Below are 24466 nucleotides of genomic sequence, written 5' to 3' on the forward strand. Positions count from 1 at the left end.
CATGCAAATAAAAAAAAACAAAAACATTTTTTTAAACAAAAATTTATTGTCATATACAATGGGCAAACAATACATCTAGAAAAAAAAAAATCACTGCAGTTTTGGCACTACACTATACATAATGTCAGTGAGGTATACTAAATGCTTCAATGCTGGGACTGATTTCAAGTAATCAACCAAAACATTCAATCTAGCTAGGTTTTTTTTTTAAAAAATTAAAATGACAGAGGGAAATCAGGGGAGAGGTCGTAAATTGACAGGCATTTTGTTTATTTCTTGCATCGACAGGGACACGTGAAATTGAAATGTGCTGGGGTCCTCACAGCAACGTCACACCACTGCAGAGGGGAGCGTGGCCTGTCCCTTTCCTTTACAAGAGTAGACAGGACTAGGCTCCAATGCTAAAATCTCTATCATCTACTACGTTTCTCGAATACTTTCCATGAAAAATTAAAACATAACACTTCAAAATGTTTTTTTTTAATAAATATATAAATAAACGTTTGTGCATATTTTGCTCTACCATGCCATATACATACACAATGCATATAGTCATATATAGACCAATAGCCACACAAACAGTGTTGCAGGTTACAGTCAATTCTAAATAGCTCTGTCAATTCTCTGTGACTTGAAACAATTTACTTTAGGAAGAGCGTAAAGAGCACTGCCATTGCAGGGGCATTGTGTTTGGCTCAGAGTTGAGACTTGGGCTATAATCCTGAGAAATGTGTGGGGCACTCACTTGTCTTCAAGCATCCCATTGACACACACACACACACACACACCCACAGACACACGTGCAAATGCACACTAACAAACCAAAAAGGAGGAAAAAAAAAACTGTACAGTAATGTTACATCCTGCAGGCCAGTCATCCCTGCTATGATTTATCCTTAAATATTAAGTATAGTAGAAATGCAAATGAGCTACATACATAAATACATAACATTTGCTTCCTGTGTAATCTTTCCTTTGCCTGGGGGAAGCTGTGTGTTTCTTCAGTCAAGAGTTGGAGCCTCCAATACATGTTGGTATCTGTACAGTTGGAGATAGTCCCAAGAAAAACTCAAGTCAAATCCTTTTTTCCTCTTTTTTTCACCCCCTTTAAAAGAGTTATGTCTCGTGAGACACGGGTGGCATTTAGTAATGACTGGTTATTAGGATGCGTATTGGGTGTGCTTTTGTACACATTCAATGGTATTCGAAGAATGTTTTACCGGGTTTTAGGCATAGTAACAGGGGGACACCAGCAAGTCAGTCAGGACGAGCAGCTGGTCATCTGTGAATTGCTGCTTATGCTGCTGCCAGTTGTCATGGTGAGTCCTTCGAAAGTTGGACAGAGTTTTCTTCACGGTCATCTGGAAGACCACAGGGACAGATCTTGCTTATTTAATTCTTCAGTGTTTTAATTTTCATTTCTGTATATAATTTACCCAGAAGTTGTTAGCCTAAGGATAAAAATACTTTTGATCATTTACAACAAAGGTGATCCACCTGCAACCTTCATTGCCACTAAACAGCTTGAAAAGCTTCTCTGGTTAAATAAATGCACTATGACAAAAATGTATATTCCTTTGTAGTTTGATTTTTTGACTTCTAGTCTGGCCAAGGCAGGATCAGCATCTGCCATTTAGTGATCTCTGAATCTAAAATTGTAATAATGGCGGGAATAGTAAGTGAAGTCACATACTTCAATGGGTTGGGTATCATTGAGGTGAGCACTCAGGTCCATCAGAAGCTGGGGCATCCAGGTGGGCACATCATACGGGCTGGACAAAATGCAAGCACTCAAACCAAGAACACCAGCATGGCGCCGCACCAGATCTGTGACAGAGAAGTAGCTCCATTAGTATGACAAATATCTGTTTACAGGAGATATGATCATATCTTGTGAGAACTTAAACCCAGAAAATGCTATATTCTAATTGTCTTCCTATTTATATTCATATTTATTGACACTACAACTGTTATGCTGCTGTGGCAAAAGAATTCCCCCTATGGGGATCAATAAGGTTTATCTTATCTTAAAAGCATCATTACCAGCAGAGGGTATAGTGTCCACTATAGAACCAAGTTCCCTCTTTCTCTTTTTAGGTAGGCAAGTCTTGCAAAGAGCCTCAAAATGCAACTGCATGGGGGCATCCATAGATAAGAAGTTACACTGAAGAAAGCCACTTAGTGTGGTGGCAGCCATTTCTCTGACCTAGAAGAGAAACAAGAACATAGCCCAGGGAGCAAATTGATCAGTGTTGTGTTGGAATGGTACAATGAAGAAATCAAAAATAAATAAATAAGCACAGTACTGTGATCCGAATAGGATCACACTATTTACTTATCCATTGGCAACTGATGAAAATGTTCTCCATGTTGTTCCGGAATGCTTTCACTTGCTCTGCATTTAGAATTTGATTCTCTTACTAAGTGTCTCCTAATGATACTGAACTTACAAGCTCTTTTGAGACTTGCAGGATCATGAGTAGCAATTCTGAATTAGTACAAAGCCTTACTGAACTGTGGCTCAGCTGTAGAATCCTTAAGGAGACATCTTTAATATTATCATGTCCTCCCATCACTGGACCAAACAAGAGGATGCCAAGCATCAAATCAGAGCAACCTTGACACCTCACTTAGCTCTTTCTCCTATCTTGCAATATTGATTCAACCTCAGTAGTTTGTAGTCTTCTTTTGGTGTGTGTATGAGAAGAAAATGTGACACTTAGAGCCTTTTTTTGTCTTTTGAGTACAATGCATTTCGACAGCTCACATCAGTGTCAGGCATTTATACTGTGTCAGTTTCTCAAAGGGTAGTTTAACTTGAAAGTCTCTTCCCAAACAGGTGTTCAACAGATGTTTTTTTTCCCCCAATTCAGGCAATGGTGGGATTTTGTGTTGTTTCCCTTTTTATATGAATAAACAGCAGCAGGCATTTGAAAACTTACAGAATACGAGAAAAAAAATGTTACTAGCTTGGACTTTCTACTGGTGTGTACGCTGGCAAGCGAAATGCAATAGCAGGTGTACATTGATTATGGGATGTTGCTCTACAGTTTAAGGTTAAACATTGTGCACTTTTATTTTAAACAGCTCTTTTCCTATTGACAGGTAAAATTTTTACTGAGCATTATTTAAATCCTTGAAAATTCAGGAGAAAGGTGAGTTATGTTAAAGATGACGTGAACCCATGTTAGACCCTTCATTTTCGATACATTTATATCTTGCTGTTCTCGCACTCTTTATAAGATAAGACATATAGACATCAGTATCATTTAAATATGGGACATTCGTCTAATGAAGCCTCAGTGTGGCTCAGCCTCACCCTAATTTCAGTGTGATAAAAGAAGGCTGACATGGACCTAAAATGGATGAATGACCTCTTTGTTGTAGGTCTTCTGTGAAAATACAACATTTGACATGGATCAAGATTACTTTCTGTGTTTGCCCAGCAGGATAGACTGATGCAAAACACAGAACTTCCAGTGTGAAATATACTATACAATATTCAGGAACACTTGGCGACTAAATCGACCAGCCAAAATGATTAAACATTTATAAAATGATTAATTTGTTTGGCAGGGATTCTGGAATCTAAGAAAAGCCCCTGACTGAGACAGATTGTTCAACTATTAAAATGTAATAGTCTAAAACCAGTGAACCTGGAAAACCTGCTGCAAATCATAGCCATAGTCTAGACAGTTGAAACAACGAAGAGAAATATCAGGCTTAGGATTGTTGAATACACTGAAAAAAAGACTGTCTATCCCCCGCCCTTTCTTTGTCTCTCCCCATTCCTCTCCATCTCATCCTCCTTCAATCTCAACGTTATCGCTATAGCAACAGATTACTGCAGCCTGTGGTTTCCATAGCAACATTTGGAGGACTGGAGGGGGAGAGGGGAGCTAGGAGGAGTGCTGAATCACCAGAGTGAAGCTAAAAGACAGTGGAATCAGTTGCTAGTATAAACAAGTGGGTAATGGCCAGAACAACCAAATTATGTAATAATACTGAGCTGTTTAGTTTGTTTTTTGCCAACAATCTCTAGTCACTTGTGTCAGGTTTGATTTTGTCTTTATCACAGGAAACATTTGTCAGTAAATGCGTGTTTTTACCTCGAGCTGCTCATCCTCCAGCAGTCTTATTACCAGTGCTCTGACATCATTTACTGCTTTCCGATCACTCATGAAAGTGAACAAGTTGTAAAAAACCATAATCTGAAGGTATGTCAGTACTGTGTACCGTGCATGCCAAGAACTGCTGCCAGCAATCTGTAACACACAATCAAGCCATCAACATCAGTATTAAATAAGATGTTTTTTATTCAAGCCTTCGCAGGGACACAATGTGAGGTTATGCTTTTGGAGGAGTCCAGTGATTTTAGGGATATTTATCACATCATTCAGTATTGTTCAAAAACACAAATGCGTCCAAAGATCAATGCTATTGATCTAAGATGAATGCTCAGTTTCTAGTCTAACATTTCATATAATTAAAGCCATTTGGCTGTAACCACACCTCCAAATAAATGTTAATTTGATGTTTATGTAGAAATCTAGCCAAACAATACTGAAAATACTGTTACAACTCTAGGGTACTGTACATATAAATGAGACATGGATAATGCCACTAATTATTATATATATATATGAATCTGTTTAACCACTTATCTTTTTCCTGTTAGTCTATCTGGCCTAAAGTGTGATGATACATCTGTGAACTGGACTGAAAACTTAATGATGACTCACTTCCTGCAGGGCACTGAGGACCATGGGGATCTGCTCTGTGTAGAGGAGTCCCTGAGACATCAGCGAAAGACAGGTCTTTGCATCTCTTTTCAGTTCATCATAACTGTCATCATTCTCAACTGGAGCAATCTGAAAATGTCAAGTAAGGTTTGTCCAGGTCACTTCAGTGAGTTGGGGAAGAGGCCTGACAATCAAATATGAATTAAAATCTACCAAGACTGAATGTTTCACCTTAAAGAGCAAGGGGAGCAAACGTATCTGTTCCAGGACAGCAGTAGAGAAGGAGCGTCCAGCGCTTGCAATTAGCCATTTTAACACTGCAAGTATGAAGATAACATTTGGATTGGTATGAGAATCTTAGACCTTTTAAAATGGGGTATGAATATTGGTCAAAAATGCTTGTTTTTTTTGCCCATTCAAAATTAGATTTAAATTATTTCTACTTACATTAACTAGAAATACTGAAGACAGTAAATATTCACAGTATGTTTACAGATCTTCATGTGCTAACCTACCTGTTTTGAGCAGTTTAATTGCCTGTGTTCTCTCATCCTGCTCCCCCACCTCATTCTCCTCAATCACATGGTTCTGGATTTCCTCATCACCCTCAGTTAGGGGCTTTAGTTGCAACAAAATTCTTTCCGTGAAGTCCGAGATGCGGGGGGAAGTAGTTGGCTGAGTGTATGGCAAGTTGACGTCAATCATGAAGATGTAGGTGAGCACACTGGAAGAATGCATATTCGGCAAATACAAGATGAAGAAATTATAGAAAGGACGCAATTAGTAGGATCTAAGACTAACCCATCATTGTTTAAGCGAGTACTAAAATGTGCCTTACCTGCCAATTCTTTCCCTTACGTTCTTGTAGACCTGTGTTAATTTGGGCTCTAAGTATTGTAACAACCTGTGGAGGAGCTCAGGAACACGCCACTCCTGTTGAGCTAGGCCTCCCTGAAGCACATAGAGACGACTGCAAAGAATAAATGAAAGATAATGAGAAATTGTCTGCCACATCAACAACTGCTTGAGGCTAAAATGTATCTACTAACCATGCATCAACAAAAGAGCCACCCTCTCCATTTACAGGAGATTCCATTAGCATCTCAAAAAGCCAGTGAAGTTTGCGTGGGTCTCTACTTTCCTGTAAGTCATAACACTCAATTCACATCAAGAAAGGATGGGCAATACAATATTATCTCATGACAGAATAGAGGCATGATACATGTAAAGAAAGCGTACACATGCTGTGGCAATGCAGGTGCCCCAGTCCGCATATGTTTCGATTGTGATATTGGACAAGGCAGTGCGGAGCAGTGGGCACAACAGTTCCCAAAGGCTCTCGACCTGTAAAGAATGACAAGTACGTGACTTGTACGATCACATGATCGCTTATACTGTGGTTATTCAATGTGGGACGAAAGTAAAATCTATAAATGGTTATATTTAGAAAGGTATTTCCCTGGGCTCAGTCCACCAGTTTCAATTGTGTACCTTAATGTATTTCCAGTGCTTGCAGCCTCTGATCAGGCCAGATATGATCTCTGCAACACAACGCTGCTTACTCTCATGGGAATCCGCAACAAGACGTTCCATGTGGGGTTGCAGCAGAGGTAGAAAGGCATCACTGAAATTGCGGAATAAACCCTGTAAAAGGGACAGGTCAATTATTTGATACATCTTAATTTTTCTATGTTGACTCTTCCTTGAATTTACAAATACACTTTTAGGAATGGCACCTTGAACAAACAGAATCTGTGAGGGCTAAACTTGTCTTTGCCCTTTCGGTCTTCAAGAGACAGAAACTCAATGAACTGATTGATGAATATCGGGTCAGAAAAATGGTCGTAGATGATCTGCTCACGCTGTTAAAAGACCATGAAAAGACACATGATCAACTGTGTGGAATATGGAATGAACTGTTCTTATTTCTTTGATGTGTGGTCAGGATTGTACAAAAACCTCTGTCATTTCCTCCCTGGTCAAGTTCTGCTTGGGTTGCTCTCCCTGAGGGGCATACATCATCAACTTTCTAAAGAAAAATTAGAGGAGAGTCAATAAAAATAGACTGAATCAAGCAAAACAGAAAAAATGAGGAAAAAATATCACATATAAAAGAAAAGGAATGTCTACAAAGTATCCTAAAATCTTAGTAAAACATAATCATTATAAAACATGAACCTTGGCCAACAGTAATATCCCCAGTGTGTCTTTTCAACAAACACACAGTTATCCCAGTCCTGCTGTGTTTGTGGCAGGCTGCTGCTGTTATACTGCAGCCAGTTGTTGTCTGGACGGTCACCTGCCACAATACAGATTGGTTCCTTTACATCACCTTTGTTGGACATGAAAGATTTAGGAATTAGTTGGAGAAATGTAACTGAATTGATGATGGGGAATTTTTAAAACAGGATGCATTATATTACTCACAAAGCTCAGATGGGCTGACTGGGACTTTTTTATGTGGCCTCTTTATTTGTTTCAGGATACCGGCCACAGCTGATATTGCCACCTATAGGAGAAATAAAAGGATTTCCACTGCAATCTGAATCTGAACGGTTGCTGAGACAGAACTACTTTGTTTCATCATAACTTGTGTCTGTTACAAACAAACATGGATCATACCTTGCGAACATAGAGGGAGTCGTGGTTGAGGGATTTGACAAAGAATAAAACTGCCTCTGGTGGAAGCTGGTGATCATCTCTCAGCAGCAAGGACAAGAAGCCAATTGAGATATGTTCAAACTTCCAAGGCCTGTAAAAGTAAGCAAAGTAAGCGTATCAGACAATCAATCAGATTAATCACATGAATTTAATACTGTGTGTAGATATGTCACATTAACCCACATGTTCCTGTTACTGAGGCAATCCAGCAGGTCCTCGATAAGATGTTTATATTTCCTAGAAAACAAAAACAAACTTTAGCTTTTTAATGTCACAGATCTGTATTAAATGGTTGACCAATGGATTCAACCTGAACTAGATGAAAATAATGTCTTGGGTTCAGGAGACTTCTGGTGTCCAAACTTTACAACTCAACACACAAAAAGCAAAAGCTTTCATGAAAATTCATGGAGTGCGCAACACATCCTGACTAACTGCCTGAAGACAGTACATTTTTTGTTTTGGAACAAAGTCTTGTTTAACCACTGTACTGCAATTGTAGTTTTTTTCTTTGAAAATTAACTACTGAAAGCAGTCAGTGTCCTGGTATCCAGCAACTCAAACAAACTTACTGTATACAATGTTTAAAGTGAAAGTTTATAGTGAGCATCTGCAAAGCTTGCAAAGAAAAGGTAAACAAGCAACAAAGTAACATTTGACTTTGTGCCAAAATAAGTATTCTTTGAATAAATAGAGCTACAAATATATGGCAATGTATTTTTTTTTAGGAGCATATTGAAAAATCAGGAGTTTGATAGTAACTAGCCAATTTTTTAAGAGATAGGAAGGAAATCTGAGCCAGTCATTGTCCTTAAAAATAAATCTACCAGATTGCAAACTTTAAAAGTTAAAGAAAACTTTTTTGAAACTTAATCTTGTGAGGGTCTCTTGGTTTGAACATACCCTGTAGACTCAGAGTTCTTAAGCTCCTGCCTCTTTAGACCTTCAGCTGCTTCTTCCTCTGATGGAACAGACTCTTTTGGAAAGGGGTTTCCAGTGACCATAAGTTGTCTGGCAACCTCACAGCATTCATCAGGGACCTAACAATATAATTAGACACATGAAGTTTTATGACAAGATCTGTAATTTCCGGACAATAAGCTGCAACTTTTTTTCAGTCTTTGAACTCTGCAGCTTAAACAATAATGCTGTGACTTAGATTTTTTTGGGCTGACTAGCTTCATGCCGCCAAAACATAGAGACTCATCACATCGGACCAATAAAAATTACTGTGAAATTCTAAGGCTGTACAATTCTGACACTTAAGTATACGACTTTAATGGTTTCAGTGTGCACGAGGAATAGCGATCAGCTGGAAGGGGAAAAAGTGGGGATAGAAAATGGATGGATGGATGGACTTCTCCTTGTTATATATTATTAATCTTTTTCATCAGCCGTGTTACAGGCACTTCTTGGAAAAAGGCATTTCCAGTAAGTATTTGTGGATGTTACCAGTTTGTATTAATAAAAAGTAAAAAAAAAATGTGTCTGTGTGCCGACTACTTCCGACCACTGGGACTTCAGATCTTTGGTGACTAAATTGCACTTCTTGTAAGTCGCTTTGGATAAAAGCGTCTGCGAAAGGACTGTAATGTAATGCAATTATTCTGTGTAAATAGCTCATGTTACAACATGGACACCTGTGGTTTATCGACATGTGCGGCCAATATATGAAGACATATATTGACTTATTTATTTTTAGCCGGTGCAGCCAATAGTCAGGCCCGCTCAATAGTCCGGAAAACCGAAATGAATGTTTTTAGTGTTAATCAGCAGTTGAAACAGTGGTGTAGTGATGAAATGAGTTATAGTATATCCGAATAGTAAGGAAAAGCATGCTTCATGAACTGTAAATCTACTCTAATACTTTACTATTTCTGGTTTGACATAAAGCAAGAAAATTGTGAGAGGATTACACAATGATCTTTGATCCCCTCTAGCTTAGTACATTCAACAGTCACCTTTGATTCTACCATTCAATGATAAAGGCTCCCTTACTGAGAAATCGATGCCAATTGTCTCGTACTGACGGTGGATTTTGTCAGCAAGATCATCAAAGAGCCGGACAATGGAGGGCTTTTCCAAAGACATGGCCGAGCTGAGGCCAGAGCGCACGATAGCAGGCCAGGTCAAAGCAATACACTCCCAGTCATGCAAGTTGGCCAGACACACTCCACTGTGGTTCCCCAGGAAGCAGTACAAGGCACCCTAAAAAAATTTGAACAAAGAAGATGGGAACAATTCCAAACTGTCATAAAAAAAAGCTTTCTTTTTCTGATATGTAAATTAAATCATAAACGTGCAAGAGAGAACATTCATACTTTGAACTGTTGTTGAGTGACACTGCTGTTGTCTGGGTTAAGAAAGTTCAAGACATGTGGGATCACATCTCTACAGCAGAAATTATAGGTTCCAAGTGCGGTGAAAAATACATTTTGTGCTCTGCTGCGAACCTGGAAAACAAGAAGAATTAAGATAAGCTACTGTGTCTAATATAATCAGGGGGAAAAGTCACATTATATTTGAAGCAATAAGTTCATTCTGTAATTGATTACAATAAAAAAGAAAAATTGATTGAGCTAATAAACATAAAAGCTGATACTCTGGCAATTGGAAGAATGAAGTAGAATAAATGCCTCATAAGTGTCTAACAAAACTCACTTGGCTGTAGGTGCTTGTGGAGAGCCTCAACAGGTCCCTCATCAGCTCCTGGTGAATGCTCCTGTACTGGCATCCTTCCACTGTCAGCTTGCGCAACTTATAAACCATAAAGTTTTTCACCAGGTTAAATGGCTTAGCATAATACAATATACAGGTAATAATCAATACACATGTAAAGTATATTTCTGTATCATGATTTTACCTCATGTTGGAGCATAACTCTGTCTATAAGCAGAGCTCGAATGTGTTGTTTTCTGCCGTGAAGCTGAAAATACAATAATACAATTATATAATTAATTTCAATAATTGCTGTATCCCTAAATAATCAATTTGAAAGGTCTTTTCCACTAGAACAATAATGACAGCTCAGTAAACGGCCAAATTTCTCACTCTGTTTTCCATTGATTTCTTCACAAGGTTAAAGCTCTTCCAACGTGAGTCGAACTCGTGCTTGTGAGAACCCTTGAAGTGCAACAGGTCGCTAATAATCTGAAAGATCATCACATATTAAGAGATTTTTTACAATGGAAGTTACTGAAATGATGCTTTGGCTTTCCAAACAATGTGGGACACATCTTTTGTTTAACAAATCTGTTACCATTTGACTATAGTAGTTTTAGGGAAAGCAAATGCTGTTAAAAGGTAGAAATAGGCAATGGAACCTTTTTTTTTTTTTCCAAACACTATTATTGACATATTACCAAACATAAACATCAAACATTTATGCAAGGTGATATTCTAGTGGGTAAATACCTTGATGATGGAGAAAAGGGACTTTGTGTCATCCTCTGAGTGCTCCAGGATGTAATCTGTACAAGGGACAAAGTAAGTCACCAAGACTGACTTGGTCGGGCAGGAGATTGAAAAAAAAAACTTCCCGTTTAAGATAATGTGTAACCAAATGAACACTTACTAAGCAGCTGTCTCATCACAATACATATAGCATCCCTGTAGTTTTCTCTGGACTCATCTGCAGAAGGAAGATTACACAGTCAAATAATATTGCAACAATTCAAAAAAATTGGTATCAACAGAAGTATCCTCCAACAAATAAAGTCAAAAACAAAATCATGTGCATACAATATTCCATTCCTGTATAGAGGGTTGTCTCATCCAGATTCACCATGCTGTGGACCCTGTTGAAGCAAAGCAAAAATATATCTTTCATGGAAATATCTATAAACAATCTCAAGACATTTGCCCTGAGTAAGGTTGCTAATACATTCCTTTAGAATATTTATGTATGATTCATATATTTAGAACAGGTTCCAGGACTTCTGCTTTTCCATAATGTTAAATGTTACAATAACTTATTATTCATATTTTCAAGGAAATATTTCAGTCTTCAAGAACAGGAAAAGTTGAATACAACTACTCACAGTTCAGGGATGGGTTCTCCTTTCAGAGGAGGCATGAGACCCCCAGCCCCTAACAGGCAGTGCTGAACAATTGTCAGGCTTTGAAAGACATCATCTCTGAATCAAAGAAGACAATCAGGGACAAAAGTGTTCATTATTGTATGCATTCAAAAGTAAACAATAAAATCTTCATTAGACACACTTTTTAGTGAGCCAAGCAGTTTCTGTGTGAAGCAAAGTCGTTCACCCAGGTCTGGTCCTCATACCTGCTCATGTCTTGTTCTCCCTGCGCAAATCTCTGAAGGCGCTGAAGTTCAGGCTGAAGGATTGTGTCCAGTAAATAAAAAGCAAAGGAGATTTCCTCAACACTGGGCACATGCCACCGGATGTCCAAGTTCCAAAGGTCACCAGGTCGACCCCAGTCCTGCATTGTACAATAATGAGCAAAGACATAACTTTTTAAAAATTGCTTCAAAGATGTAAAAGTAAAGGTTTAAGATATTGGATTAGAAGATATCTTGCCAAAGGAGTCTGAGAGCAAGAACAAAGAGACTTGCAAAGAGTTTTTGCTGTCTGACTCCTGAACCCCCCTCCCCACTACAAACTCCCACTGACTACCAACAGTGCACAAGAGCCACTTTACTCCCCCTCCTTAATTTAAAACTATTAGTATTTTCTCCTTAGTATTTTTATTTATTATTCTTAGGTATTACTTAAATCATTACTGTGCAATAATCTACTTACTGCCTGAACTGTTTGTAGTACAACTAAGAAAGTCGTCTCCCTTACTGTTTTGTGTTGTTGCATTGTTTCATGTTATAGTCAGTTACTCTTATTGCTATCCGCCTGTTGTGAAGGGAGTATACAAACAAAGAATTTCATTGCATTGTCTGAATCACCATATTCTTACAACGTATATGACATTAAAAATCTTGATAGTAATTTACTAAAAACACAAAAGGTAAAAGTAACCACAAGTAAGCTGTCTAATCTATCTCTCTATCTCTTGTAGTGGAGTGACAGACTAATCCAGACAAGTGATGTATTATCAAGGCCTCTATTTAGTTGTAATGGGATCGAAGTACAGACCAACTAAAATCAGGTCAGATTTAATGCTGTTGTTGTCATCTGACATTTGATTACGATATGTTCAAAAACTTTTTTTTCCTCAGGCATGTGGCATCAGGAACAAAACATGAGAGTGCTTTCTGCTTTTTAAATCCACTCAGAAATATTCTTCTCAACCATGAGCACCAGCAGGACCTAAAATTGCACTGAAGCATTTATGAGAGGATAACCCACTGGCGCTCAAATTAAGACCTGGGCATTTTATGTGTGATGATGTCTTAGTTCTCTATCCTTTTTCAGGAAAAGACACCTCTAGAGATCAACAAACAATTTAATATAAGGGGTGGTTTGAGGCTCTCATAGGACATTATCTCTTTTATCATCTATTCATTCATTATTACCTTGATGGGTAGATAATCACTAATTGGTTGGTGGAAGCCGCCTGGCACACTGCAGTATTCTGTCGGGTAGATCAGGGCACTCGAGCGCAGGATGTGGTGCAGTAGGTTACAAGCTAGAATGTAGCCTTGTTTACACTTGAGGTGGAGAGTCAACTGTAGAATCTGGACAAGGTCAGAACGATAGGCCAGGATCTTGTCACCATCTACTCGGGTCACCTGCAATGCACATGGTGAGAGGAATAAAAGAGTCAAATTATAGAACAGAAATTGATAGTAAATGAGGAATCTAATAGTTTATCTATTTACGAGTGTTATATGCCACCTCAGAGAGTAACTGTAGATTCCACATTAACTCTTTATCAAGCTCCTCCTCATTCAACACTTCCTCATCTGTTTGAAGAAAAAGTGTTTATCACGCAAAGTTCCATTAAAGATTAACAGCCATGCATTTGAAAAACTTGTTAAAACTGTTAGTTTTGAACATGGTGAACTTACTGACAGCTATTTGGTTTATCTTATTGCAGCAGTGAGGCACAAACATTTTGAGAGACTCTGCAGGGTGACACTAAAAAAAAAGCATGGAAAGAATATAGGTGCTGGGGAATGATTATATTAATTTAACTGACACTCAGTGAAAATTAAATGAAAGTCACCTTGGCAGCAGCTCTGCACATGTCAGCAACCATCCTACCAGCTACACGTGTCTCAAAAATATTGGCAGTAGCAAAGTTGAAAACTTTCTCCAGAGCCACCTGTTACAACAACAATTAACAATTGTGTCCAAACTTAAGATTAGTATTTTAAGAATCATATACACAGTGAAAAGAGTGTTAGAATTCAAACCTTGAAGATGTCTAAAGAGCACTGTGTGAGGATGGTGCTGAAGGTGGAAGAAAGGCCAAGTTCTACTAAACTCTCTAAATGGGTCATTTTCTCAGTTTCTGTTTCTTCACGAGTTTGCTCTAAAGTACTGCTTTCTATGAGAGCGAAGCACCTGATGGGTCAGAAGAAGAAAAAAAATCATGCTTTATCAAACATATCAAATATCACATGCAAAAACTGTAATCTCGAAAATGGGATTATAATACTTGAGCCTGTAAAAAATATGTAATTTGTACATCAAGAGTGATACATGGGAATCACATTTTTCCTGTTTTTTTATACAGAGCCAAAAAATTTTCCATTTACTCTTTTTAGTTATTTGTTTAGTGAGTCTCCCTTATTGCGGGGTGTCCTAAGTAAACCCATATAAAATATAAATGATAGCATTATAAACATGGTATTGAAAGTGTTAAGTACCGATCCATGAACTGAAGCACAAAGTCTTCAAATTCAGCTGAGGCTGAACACATCTCCCTTTCAACCTAAAAAGTACAAAACAAAGGAAATGTTATAATGCTGACATTTTTAACCTATTTGTGTTCCAAATTTATAACACATAATTATTCACCTCAGTCAAGTCAGTTCTTTCACGCAGGGCAAATGAACAATCGACCAAAGGCACAAGAGTCACAAATGTAGCAATAAACTGGAATGTGATCTGTAGGACAAGAAAAAAATAGCCAGTGTACCTTTTTTTTTATTACAAAAAAGAGGGCAAAAATGCTTGGGACTGCAACAAAAATGTGCTCACCATGCACTTGCTGAAATCATTTGGATCAACTCCTGGCAGAGCCCTCATGAGCAGGGGCAGCATGTGAGTGGGACCCTCAGGAAAGCGCTGCCCACCTGACACAAGGCTGCGTGCCACACCAATCATGCAGCTCAAAGTGGCTGTCAGCTGGTGGGGCTCAGTCAGAGTCTCTAATGCAGGGTATGTTCTACAGTGGAGACAGAACAGTCAGCTCTTTGTGTTAATTTCAAAGTGCAGCCTTGTCTCTTATCCAGAGTGGAAAACTAGTAACAAATGACAAACTTGCCATCAAAATTTGCTAGTTTCTATAAACTTACTTTTCCAGCACAGGAGGGATGACCAATTCTGGCCTCATTAGAGCTAAGTTTTGGAGGGCCTGGGCAGCATCAAGACTGCCTGTTTTACTGAACATGGCCAGCAGAACGGGCTGCATCATACTCTCTACAAAAGCTGTGATATCATCCTCTGTGAGCTTGTGACTGTCTGGTATTGGTGTTAGCCATGTGGGCTTCCTGTACCGCTCCCGGTGCAGCCGTCGAACTACGCTGGCAGGGAGCCGTTGAAGTAGTTTCATCAGCTTCATCTACACATAACAGAAAGATAGAAAGACAGCTTTATGACTAAAGCGTAGATTTTTTTTTTAAGCAAAATCTGAAGTTAACAAATGATTAAAAAAAGGAAAGAAAAAATAAACAAAAAACAACAAATACAAGAACCACAGCTTTGCCTGTCTCTGCAGAAAGTTGAAGCTCATCATGAGATCACTTTGGTTCAGTCACAGATCTTGATTTTAATCAACAGTGGGGGACTCCCATTTGCTATACACTCAAGTGGAATTTCGCCTTTTTTTCATTTCAGCCAAATGCTTTATTCTGTCTTTTAGCAGATCTAATCTATTCTATCTTTTCTTAGTCAAGTCAATTTACTTAAGTAAATCTCAAAGCTCACTGGCACACAATTTATTTATATATCATAATTTTTAAATGATGCCATTGTGTTGTCACATATTGAGAACAATATCATTTCATTGCTTGTCAAATGAAAAGCAGTTAACTGTGCAAACCAGCTCGAAAGGTACTGTTTTAAACAAAGTTCCATTAACTGATAACATTGCACAAGTTTACAGTGTGTGTTTGTATATACAGATACCATAAATTTTCTAAGCATTCTGACTAGTTCAACCGACCCAAAAGCAGCACTCATTTTTGGCAGCAATGCATTACAAACTGCCGTATCTGTCCTCACAAAGACCAATAAGCTGTACATAAAAACCAGTGTTTCTTAGCCATGCAGTGCAGTGATTTTGCTTTGTGTATAAATTCCAATCAATTGATTTCCAAGATCACAGATTTATCGGTTAAAAATCTTTGAAAAGTAACTGCACACCAAATCATCTATTTTTAACATGTAAAATGCTCTCTGAAGTGCAGAGAAAGTGGGAGTGATGCAAACAATCAAGAGGGATAATAAACACTAAATATTTTAATTTTGTGCCATTTATTTTAGCTCTATTTCATGAGATAAGAGAAAACCATTTTTTGAGATGCTTGAACATACAGTCATGATATATACAATTCCCCAAAGTCTTGAAATGAAACCTTGGGAATTTGTTTGTTTGTTTGTTTGTTTTTAAAACACATATTCTGCCCACCCCCATGAAAACAACATACAAACTAAACTGCTTGCCAAAAATAAAGTTCTTCAAAACAGAAAGGCATGTGGGCCAGCAACCAGGAACCTTTAATAGCATTGCACCAACTCACTCACATGTTTTCCTGTTATTTCTTAACGAGATACCGGTGTAAACCTAGACAAGTCAGTAGGACTCAGCAAGTTTAGATGAAAAACAATGACAAACAACTACAACCCCTGACACTTTAAATATTATTGCTATTTTCCATTTCAATTTTGAGAGATGTGTTTACTGTTACGGTAAAAGGTCAGAGCACCATGACTCAGGTCCTCTATTGATTTCAAATGTCTATCATGACTCCCTTCAAACTTTACACACCCTCAGACAAATATTCAAGGTTGCATTTACACTAGAATTTAAATATTACCATAAATTGTGAACTGCTACTTAAAAGCAAAGACAGTCTAGTGAAAAAGGCCATTGATTAGTAAAAACCAACTCACCAACCAACGGCCATGATTTGATGGGTGAAAGAATGATGTGATACTGTTAAATAGACCAGTGAGTTGTGCTTGAGTTTGCTTGCTGGGTCCACCCTGAAATTGACAGAGCATGGGTTACACAAAAAACATTTTGTCACTACCAGCTTATCCCACCTATTACAAATAAAAACTAACAAGAAGTGAGGAGATCCAAACCACAACATGACCAATGTCATAGGCATTGGTGACATATCGTGGCACCATCATCTGACTGGTCCCCACAGGAAGATTTAAACTTCTTAAAATTCTTGTGAAAATCTGAAAAGTGAAAGTAATAGTGAAAACAAAGAATAACAAAACCCAATATTTATGAATTCATCATTTAGTTGTTGATTAAAGAAGAAAACACTGTTGATTCATATTTATGGGGCTTATATGAGAACGGCATGCTAATAAGTAATAAATGTTTGTTTTTTTCACATCGTCAAAGATCAAAATAGTTTGTTGTGCATGCTTTAAGACAGCCATGTGCAATTCACTTTCACGAGTGACTGAGAGCAAGATAAACAAGGTAACTTGATAGCTTGTTTCTTTCACAAGCAGTGCAGTTCATGAAATGCACACCATCAGCCAAATTCACATAGGTCAGGCCGCATATAAGAGCACATATCAAAACTTGAAAAAAATAAAATAACTAGACAGTCCTGTTGTTACATGGGTGAATATTAGTGAGCAAACATGGGTAACAAACCTTTGGAATGTAAGGGTCCCAGTCAATGTAACCAATGTTGTCATTGGCCAAGCGAGCAAAGAGATTGACCAGATGCTGTAAAAATGTAGGACAGCATTACACGCACGCACACAGTAAATACTCTTGATGGCAAAGTCATTTTAAAACAAATGCCTCCAAATGTACTTTAACTTACCACTTCCCAGCTTGGAAGATTCTGCACAGACACCCATAAGCCAATCAACTCATCAAACCACAACCTGTTGAAAAATCACCGATAAGATTTCACAGTTGTCCAACTGTTGTGCAGTTGGGCTGACAGGAGCTGAAAGTACCTGACAATAGTATTATTGCTATATACAGCTAAAACTCAACCAAAGTGGTGTACAACAGGTAGATAATAACCTTTATGGGTGCAGCGCTGAAGAGCTTGAATTAATTTAGCTAAAAAGTAACTACACTTGACCTCTGGTTAGCTATATAGACTTAGTGCTATAAATCTACCATCTCAAAGCCTAAGATAAGATAACTCAGAGTAAACTCCTGTTTATTGTCACATACTTTGAAAGGGTCTATCTATTTCATTTTTTATTTTTAAGATGAAGACTGTAGCCATGAGGATATGTAATTAATCAGCATTATTTAATATTGTTTAAGTATTAGGTACAGGTAAGTGATGACATTTAATTACACACATTAGCACATAATAAGAGTTATCTTTTCAAATAATGGAAAAAAAATATAACTATGGAAATTTTAGAAAGCAGGGAAAAAGTAAGAATAAATAGTTAACAAGGAACTGTGTTTTGCACTAGTTGTTTATAGTCCCTTACTTGAACCCCTTGTGGTGAGCCTCTGGGGGCAAGGTTGTTGGCAGAAAAAGTTCAAAATAGCTGATTGCTCTTTGCATTGTGACATCAAATGGACAAAGTAATGGTCTCCACTCATCCAGCATATCTTGGGTAGCAGACTCTGAAAAATAGCTGAAAGAACAGTATTATTAAGTTTTTTGGTTTGAAGAATATTATTACTATTATTAACATACTTATGAACAGGTATATATGGACACATGAGGCAACTCAACCAGCAGAGCAGCTTAAAGAGCATAGGGAGCAGACAAGCCTCTTAGATCTCTTACAAGAGAGATGTAAGCACCAACCCATTGCAGAGGAAAACTGGAATCAAACTCAACTGACTGACTCAGAAAAAAGGCATGCATATAAATTCATATTAAATGTATACAAGGTAATGGCTTGAGATTACAAATAATAAAAATCCAAAAACATATTTAAAACTTTAAATACAAAGCACATTTGTTTCTATAAAAAAATGTAAGTTTCTGCTTGAGGACAAAGAACACGTCAATGTGGACCCCTTCACATTCAGGGATGGAATGAAATGTAACACTGAATTGAGGTTACAATTTATTCATCTCATGCGTCAGAGAGAGGGATTTGCTTTTGTAAATTCAGAGGGTTGATTCAAGTCATCTAGCCAACTCAGTGAGACTACATCCACTGGAGATCCTTAAAGAATTATTGCCATTCAAGGTTACTTCCTCCTGCCTCCTACTGATCCACTGTCTCAGCAGCTGACCACAAATCACTCTCCCTTTTCACAGTAACAGGAACCTCTCACAAAAGACAGAATTAGATTTAGATGAGATAATAGGATTATCTGCCTAAGTGCAAACTGAGGGACGAACCCTGTGCTCGCCACATAACTATTACGAGTCTAATCAAATACCTGGTGGGGAAAAAAAACATTTTATTGACACAATACCACTCTAATTCAACCCTAAGTATCTCTGAAAAAACCTATGGTTTTAAGGCCAGGTTTTTTTTTTGTTCCTAAAACTTATCACCTGAATCTCCAGTCAAGCCAAGGTGATAAATATATATTTGGACATGAAAGCTTATAATTTAAATACATTTTATTAAATCACTCCATGACCATATCCTTCCTCAAATATGAAATATTAACAAATTGGTTATATTAAGTTGTACTTACGGCCTGCAACTTTTCACTAATGTTTTCAAAACACTTTCCACAGAGCTGTGAAAAAAGAAAATTTTGGTAAATTTCATTAATACGTCCAACAACAAACACTGAAACATAATTAAAGTCACAGTAACAACCGACACACCAAGGCCATTTGAGCATAAGTACATGCACACAGATATTTCTTTACCTTTCTGACAAGGGACAGTTGAGAGACCAAACTTTAAGGTAACGCATTATGGTACTCTTTATGGCAGACCAACACAATAGAAATATAGAGATGCTTTTTTGAGTGTCTTTATTTTCAAAACTGTTTGTCACACACACACACACACACACACACACTATTATAATCACATGTTTATTTTCAGATAAATTCTAAATAGCAGACTAAAGACCCTGGTCACGTAACTGCGTTGAAAGTTTTGGATTGGTTAGCCATAGCTTCAGAAATCCCCACCCGCAATCCCACCTCTGATCACATGCAGGCTCAAGCCATGCTGTGGTGGAAATATCCTGCCAATCCCACACAATAACTGGCTACTTATGTTGAATGGCTATTTATGTCCAAATCAAGGCTTTCTGTAAATGACTTACGACACATTTAGTGATTGCACATTTGTTAACTTAATGATGGCCACCTGCAATCTAAACTTCAGCTACAGAATCTGAATGCATGTAAACTGCTAGATGTAAGCCAACAACACACTGGCCAGAGAAAGTTCAAACACATGCATTGCCAGTTCATAGACCACAAGAATCAGTTAATCTGAGTGTCTCATTACAAATCATTTAGATGCACAAGGAGGAGCTACCCCAGACTTTATTAAATAACCTATGTATCTGAACTGGACTAAACTCTCACATTGACAGGGACAATCTTTTAGGAGATAAAATGCATCAGGAGTTTCTGAAGTGTTTTTCATTTTGGATCAAAAAGCTATAATATACATTCTTTTACCCCTATGAAGTATGTGCAAATTTACAATTTATCCAATTGTTTTAGTTTTTTTTGCTGCCACAAACAAACATAAGATAAAACCATACCAGAAAAATACTTGATCGATACAGTCTATCATCAGCATGTCATAATAATCATATATAATAAAAGTACAGAAAAATCTGTTAGCTGCAGTGCGACAGTCTCCAATATGAGTGAAATGTTAACATTGATTAAGACTACATTTCTTTTCAGTCAAAAGCTGCATGGGGCATCCAGTTTTGGTTTTCACATGCACATAAAAATAAAAACAAGTGAGGATCTCAAAGGATGAATTCAAAGTAAAACACAAAGAGAAGTATTGTCCTTACCACCTCTGAACCAATTTTAGCATTATGTGTTTAGAGGATGAACGAGGCCGTGGAGAACTGAATGTGAAAGGAGACAAAGGCATAAGGATCACATTCAGCACACGAGAAAGGGCCAATAACTAAAAATATAAATATAATAAACATCAATTCATACAATTTGTAGTATAATCAGGAAGACGTTTTGTGTGCATTTGAGTTCTAAAATAAGTTGGGTGGCATTTAGCCAAAGCAGCTTGTTTCCATTTTGCATTTTTCAAGTCTTAAATGCTTGTAAGGTATTCATGTGACAGACTCACAATGTTCCCATAGCACCATAAAAGAGCACCTCGCACTGCTTGCTCTAAGAACGTTACGACTGTCAAAGATTGTAGGAGACAGCAGACCAAAATTTTACCTTGACTTCAAAGATGCACTCACTACACTAGTTATAATGGGCATAATAACAATGTAATACATAATTACAAACGCGTCGCTAGCATATAGAAGTCCACTTGTCTTACAACAACTAGCCGAACAGAAAAGTTGTTTGGATTTATTTAAAGTTACAAAGACCAAAACTTGATCCGAAAGTAATAAAGCAAACATTTTACTGGGTGCTTTTGTTGTGCTTCATAATAGCTGATAGCCAAAACAAATCAACAAAGTTCAAACTTGCTCAAGGTTTTAGAATGTTAACACCCTTATTCAATTACAAGATGGAAGTTATCTGTGGATAGTTGCAAAACTACATGTCTGGTTAATAAATAACAGTGACCAAAAATAGCTGCGAGCCTTAGTTTAAATGAGTGGACTTTTCTGTGCTTATTTAAACGCAATTGGGATCTTTACTAAGTGTCCGCAATGTTTTGATATGAATCTAAAATGTTGACATTTGACTAAAACACTAACGTGTTGATTAGAAATAAGTTTTGAGTTTCAGAATTCACCCACTTAAGCTATTCTGCCATTAATTCTGTCAGTTATGCATTCCCATGGAAAGTATTGACATGCCAAAATCATTGTAATTTTTCCTACAGTATATTTTGGATCAAATTTGTTTCAACATAATTAAATCTATGAAAAAGAATTTGAAGAAAGAAGGAAAAAAGAAAACTGAATAAACAAAGTATAATCATCAGGCACCTGCAAAATCAAAATAACCACAAACAATACTTGAGGCAGAATTAGAAAGGAAGCCATACTTGGGAAACCAGTTGAGACCCAGATGTTCTGTCTTGGAGAAAAGAATCCTATCATGCAGCTCATACAGTGGTCTCCAAGGTAATTCAAGGTCATCCCTTGACAGCAGTTCCCTTTTTCTAAGAGGAGTGAGACATAGGTAGATGGGGGTAAGTAAAAATATACTTACACAACCCTTAAATGTCCCTTAAACCCTTAATCTATCTACACAACCACTTTAAATGCAGAAATTAATGTTTTTTTTAATCCTGTACACATCATAATTCCTTTGCACTTGACAAGAACTATAAATCTTTTTCCTATTCCAAATACTCTGTTTTAGTCTTACAAGATTTTACAACTATATTTTCATCCTAACATAACTTCATCCATGTAAATTTGATGGCACCAAACTGGTGTGCAAACTAAACTTAACATGGCAAGTGACAAGTGTGTCATGTAAAGCAGATGGGCCCCGTTCTTACTTGAGAAGGTTGATAAGAAGCCGGGCGAGGCCCTGCATCATACTGATCTCCAGTCTGGGAATTGTCACTAGCTCATAGAGCAACTTGATGAACAGTACATGGTCTTCCTTGCTGAACTTTCGTCCATACAGGCGCATGTACCTTAGTAAGACAGAGATTTAAGAATGCTTAATATTGTTTTTACAAACCTGACAACACATACATGACAATTCAAGTGTCAGACCCTTTGTGATTAAGTTGACTAACTACAGATGCTTGCTGAATGTTACGTCATCACAAATAAAATATCATGCAAAACACATATGTGAATATAAACAACTATTTTCATTTATTTAATAACTGGAAATGGCGCGGAAAAAGTTGCATGATCATAAATATTTGAAATAGGCTGGATTCAATTGTTTGTATCACTGTTAACAGTGAGCTGAATCCGGGTCAACCCCGTGCTGAACTTTCCATCTCTGAGCCGGCAGTGACTCACTCATGGATGGAGCAATGTGCCGACATGAGGACAGAACCGGATTAAAACAACCCAGCAAACTAGTGCAACCAAATGAAACTGCACTCCGAGTAATCCAGTCATATTGACGGTGAATATGAGCTGGAGCCACGTGACTCATCACTTGGTAAAAGAACAAGAGCCGCACAGTCTGGAAAATGAAAATCCTGTCATGATTACATTTCATAAAACTCGAGTCGTCATGTGCAATTTGTTTCATTTGGTGAGAAATACATTTTAAAAATGAGAACTACAGAAACCTAGAGAAGAAAACACACAGCTGGGGTCAGAGTGTTCTGACCTCTAGAACAGCAACTGATAGCTAAGGTAGTTTAAAGTATCCAGCACTGCTTTAGCGGACACGATCATGTCGCACACATTCTAAAACGGAAATTCTAAAATGGAAAAACAAAATATCATCAATAATTATTCAATACAATAAAAATGGGTCGTATCCTTGCCCGACTATTCAGCTTTACGTTCAGTGTTGTGCAAAAAGATTAACTGGCGTAGGATAACGGTTTGCTAATAATACCGTTACACAAGAAGGTGAAGGGTGTTAATATTTACAGGAGACTAACAATTGCTTGCATGAATCGGTAGAAGACTACACATATTTCATTAAGTTACTTACGTGGAAAGTTTCCTTGTCCAAAACAGCACACCGGGCCATATCTCTCTGAGCTGGACAGCCCGGGCCAAGTTTCCCTTAATTTTACACAAATTATCGTTGGATTCTTCATCTAGCTTATCCGCATAAGGCAGAAGTTTGTTGTATACGATATCTTTTTGAGGAACAAATCCCAATGTATCCGACTGTGTGTCTTTCATGTTGCAAAATGCAAAGCGGCTAGCTTCAAGGGCTAGCAAAATTTACAAATGTCTCACTTCTTTTAGTTTCTCGTTGGCTGATATAAAGGCTGGTAGTTTCCCGGCTAGCTTACGGAGCCTTGTCAAATAATGGTAAGGTTGTTCTGGCCCGCGCTGTGTGACTAAGTTCTGAAAATCACAAGTTGATGACACGCTAAGTAGCCTTTTAACACAAGTTAAGTTAACGTTCGCTAACATAAATAAAACATGTTAGCAAAATCTGAGTCATTTTACACGATATTAAGGCTGACCAATGCGTATATTTGTCCGAAGAACGCGTTGGCAATCGAATGCTTATCTTCCGCTAACGTAATCCTACAAACATGACAACCGGCTAACCGACTAGCTAAAGTTAGCGCACTACTACAAAAGCAGAGTCATATCCCAAGAACTGTCAACGTCGTCGACTAATCCATCCAACTACAGCGAAGCAGAGGGCTGACGACAACCTGCTACTCAGTTCATCCGTCATATCCGCTGGCCACGGAGACACTACACTTCCCACATTCCCCTTCTGCATTGATTCTTTTTATAAACGCTGATCCTTCAGCCGCTCCGAATAGGGTGACACGAAATCCACTTAAGACCTTTCTATTTCTGCTACTGCTGCAGTGGTTTATTCTGGTTCAGTAAGAATAACAGTAATTATACATTCTATCTGGAATTAACACTTATAATCAAGAAAATAAAATAATAAATAACTAAATGAATATAGAATTTTTACCGGATCGGTTGTATTTGGTCAAAAAATCGAAAAAAAATGTTGAATTTTC

General features: G+C 37.7%; 1 protein-coding gene across 2 annotated transcripts; it reads right to left on the reverse strand.

The window, feature by feature from the left end:
* Nucleotides 1-249: 249 nt before the first annotated feature.
* On the reverse strand, nucleotides 250-24033 carry psme4a (proteasome activator subunit 4a). Of its 2 annotated transcripts, XM_086167926.1 has the most exons (47): nucleotides 23458-24029; nucleotides 22325-22465; nucleotides 21863-21979; nucleotides 20682-20738; nucleotides 19380-19424; nucleotides 18203-18352; nucleotides 17566-17629; nucleotides 17391-17465; nucleotides 16835-16957; nucleotides 16661-16753; nucleotides 14842-15107; nucleotides 14525-14711; nucleotides 14342-14431; nucleotides 14191-14255; nucleotides 13735-13885; nucleotides 13545-13643; nucleotides 13387-13456; nucleotides 13214-13281; nucleotides 12892-13107; nucleotides 11689-11846; nucleotides 11444-11539; nucleotides 11145-11200; nucleotides 10978-11034; nucleotides 10818-10873; nucleotides 10455-10553; nucleotides 10267-10329; nucleotides 10065-10160; nucleotides 9725-9856; nucleotides 9402-9611; nucleotides 8307-8443; nucleotides 7587-7640; nucleotides 7365-7494; nucleotides 7170-7251; nucleotides 6921-7074; nucleotides 6702-6771; nucleotides 6479-6604; nucleotides 6234-6386; nucleotides 5982-6086; nucleotides 5792-5883; nucleotides 5581-5712; nucleotides 5258-5466; nucleotides 4974-5059; nucleotides 4743-4871; nucleotides 4110-4265; nucleotides 2044-2206; nucleotides 1694-1827; nucleotides 250-1361 (listed from the first exon to the last, which is right to left on the reverse strand). In XM_086167926.1, the coding sequence occupies exons 1-47, from the start codon at nucleotides 23652-23654 to the stop codon at nucleotides 1227-1229; spliced, it is 5544 nt and encodes a 1847-aa protein (XP_086024052.1). In that variant the 5' UTR covers nucleotides 23655-24029; the 3' UTR covers nucleotides 250-1226. The 2 variants fall into 2 exon arrangements, with proteins under 2 accessions (XP_086024052.1, XP_086024061.1); XM_086167935.1 differs by lacking the exon at nucleotides 20682-20738 and having other exon boundaries at nucleotides 23458-24033.
* Between the last annotated feature and the right edge of the window lie 433 nt (nucleotides 24034-24466).

The sequence above is a fragment of the Fistularia commersonii genome, chromosome 2 (genome assembly GCF_037954325.1).
Source record: "Fistularia commersonii isolate RoL2024-O1a breed Wild chromosome 2, RoL_Fcom_v1.0, whole genome shotgun sequence".
Taxonomy (NCBI): domain Eukaryota; kingdom Metazoa; phylum Chordata; class Actinopteri; order Syngnathiformes; family Fistulariidae; genus Fistularia; species Fistularia commersonii.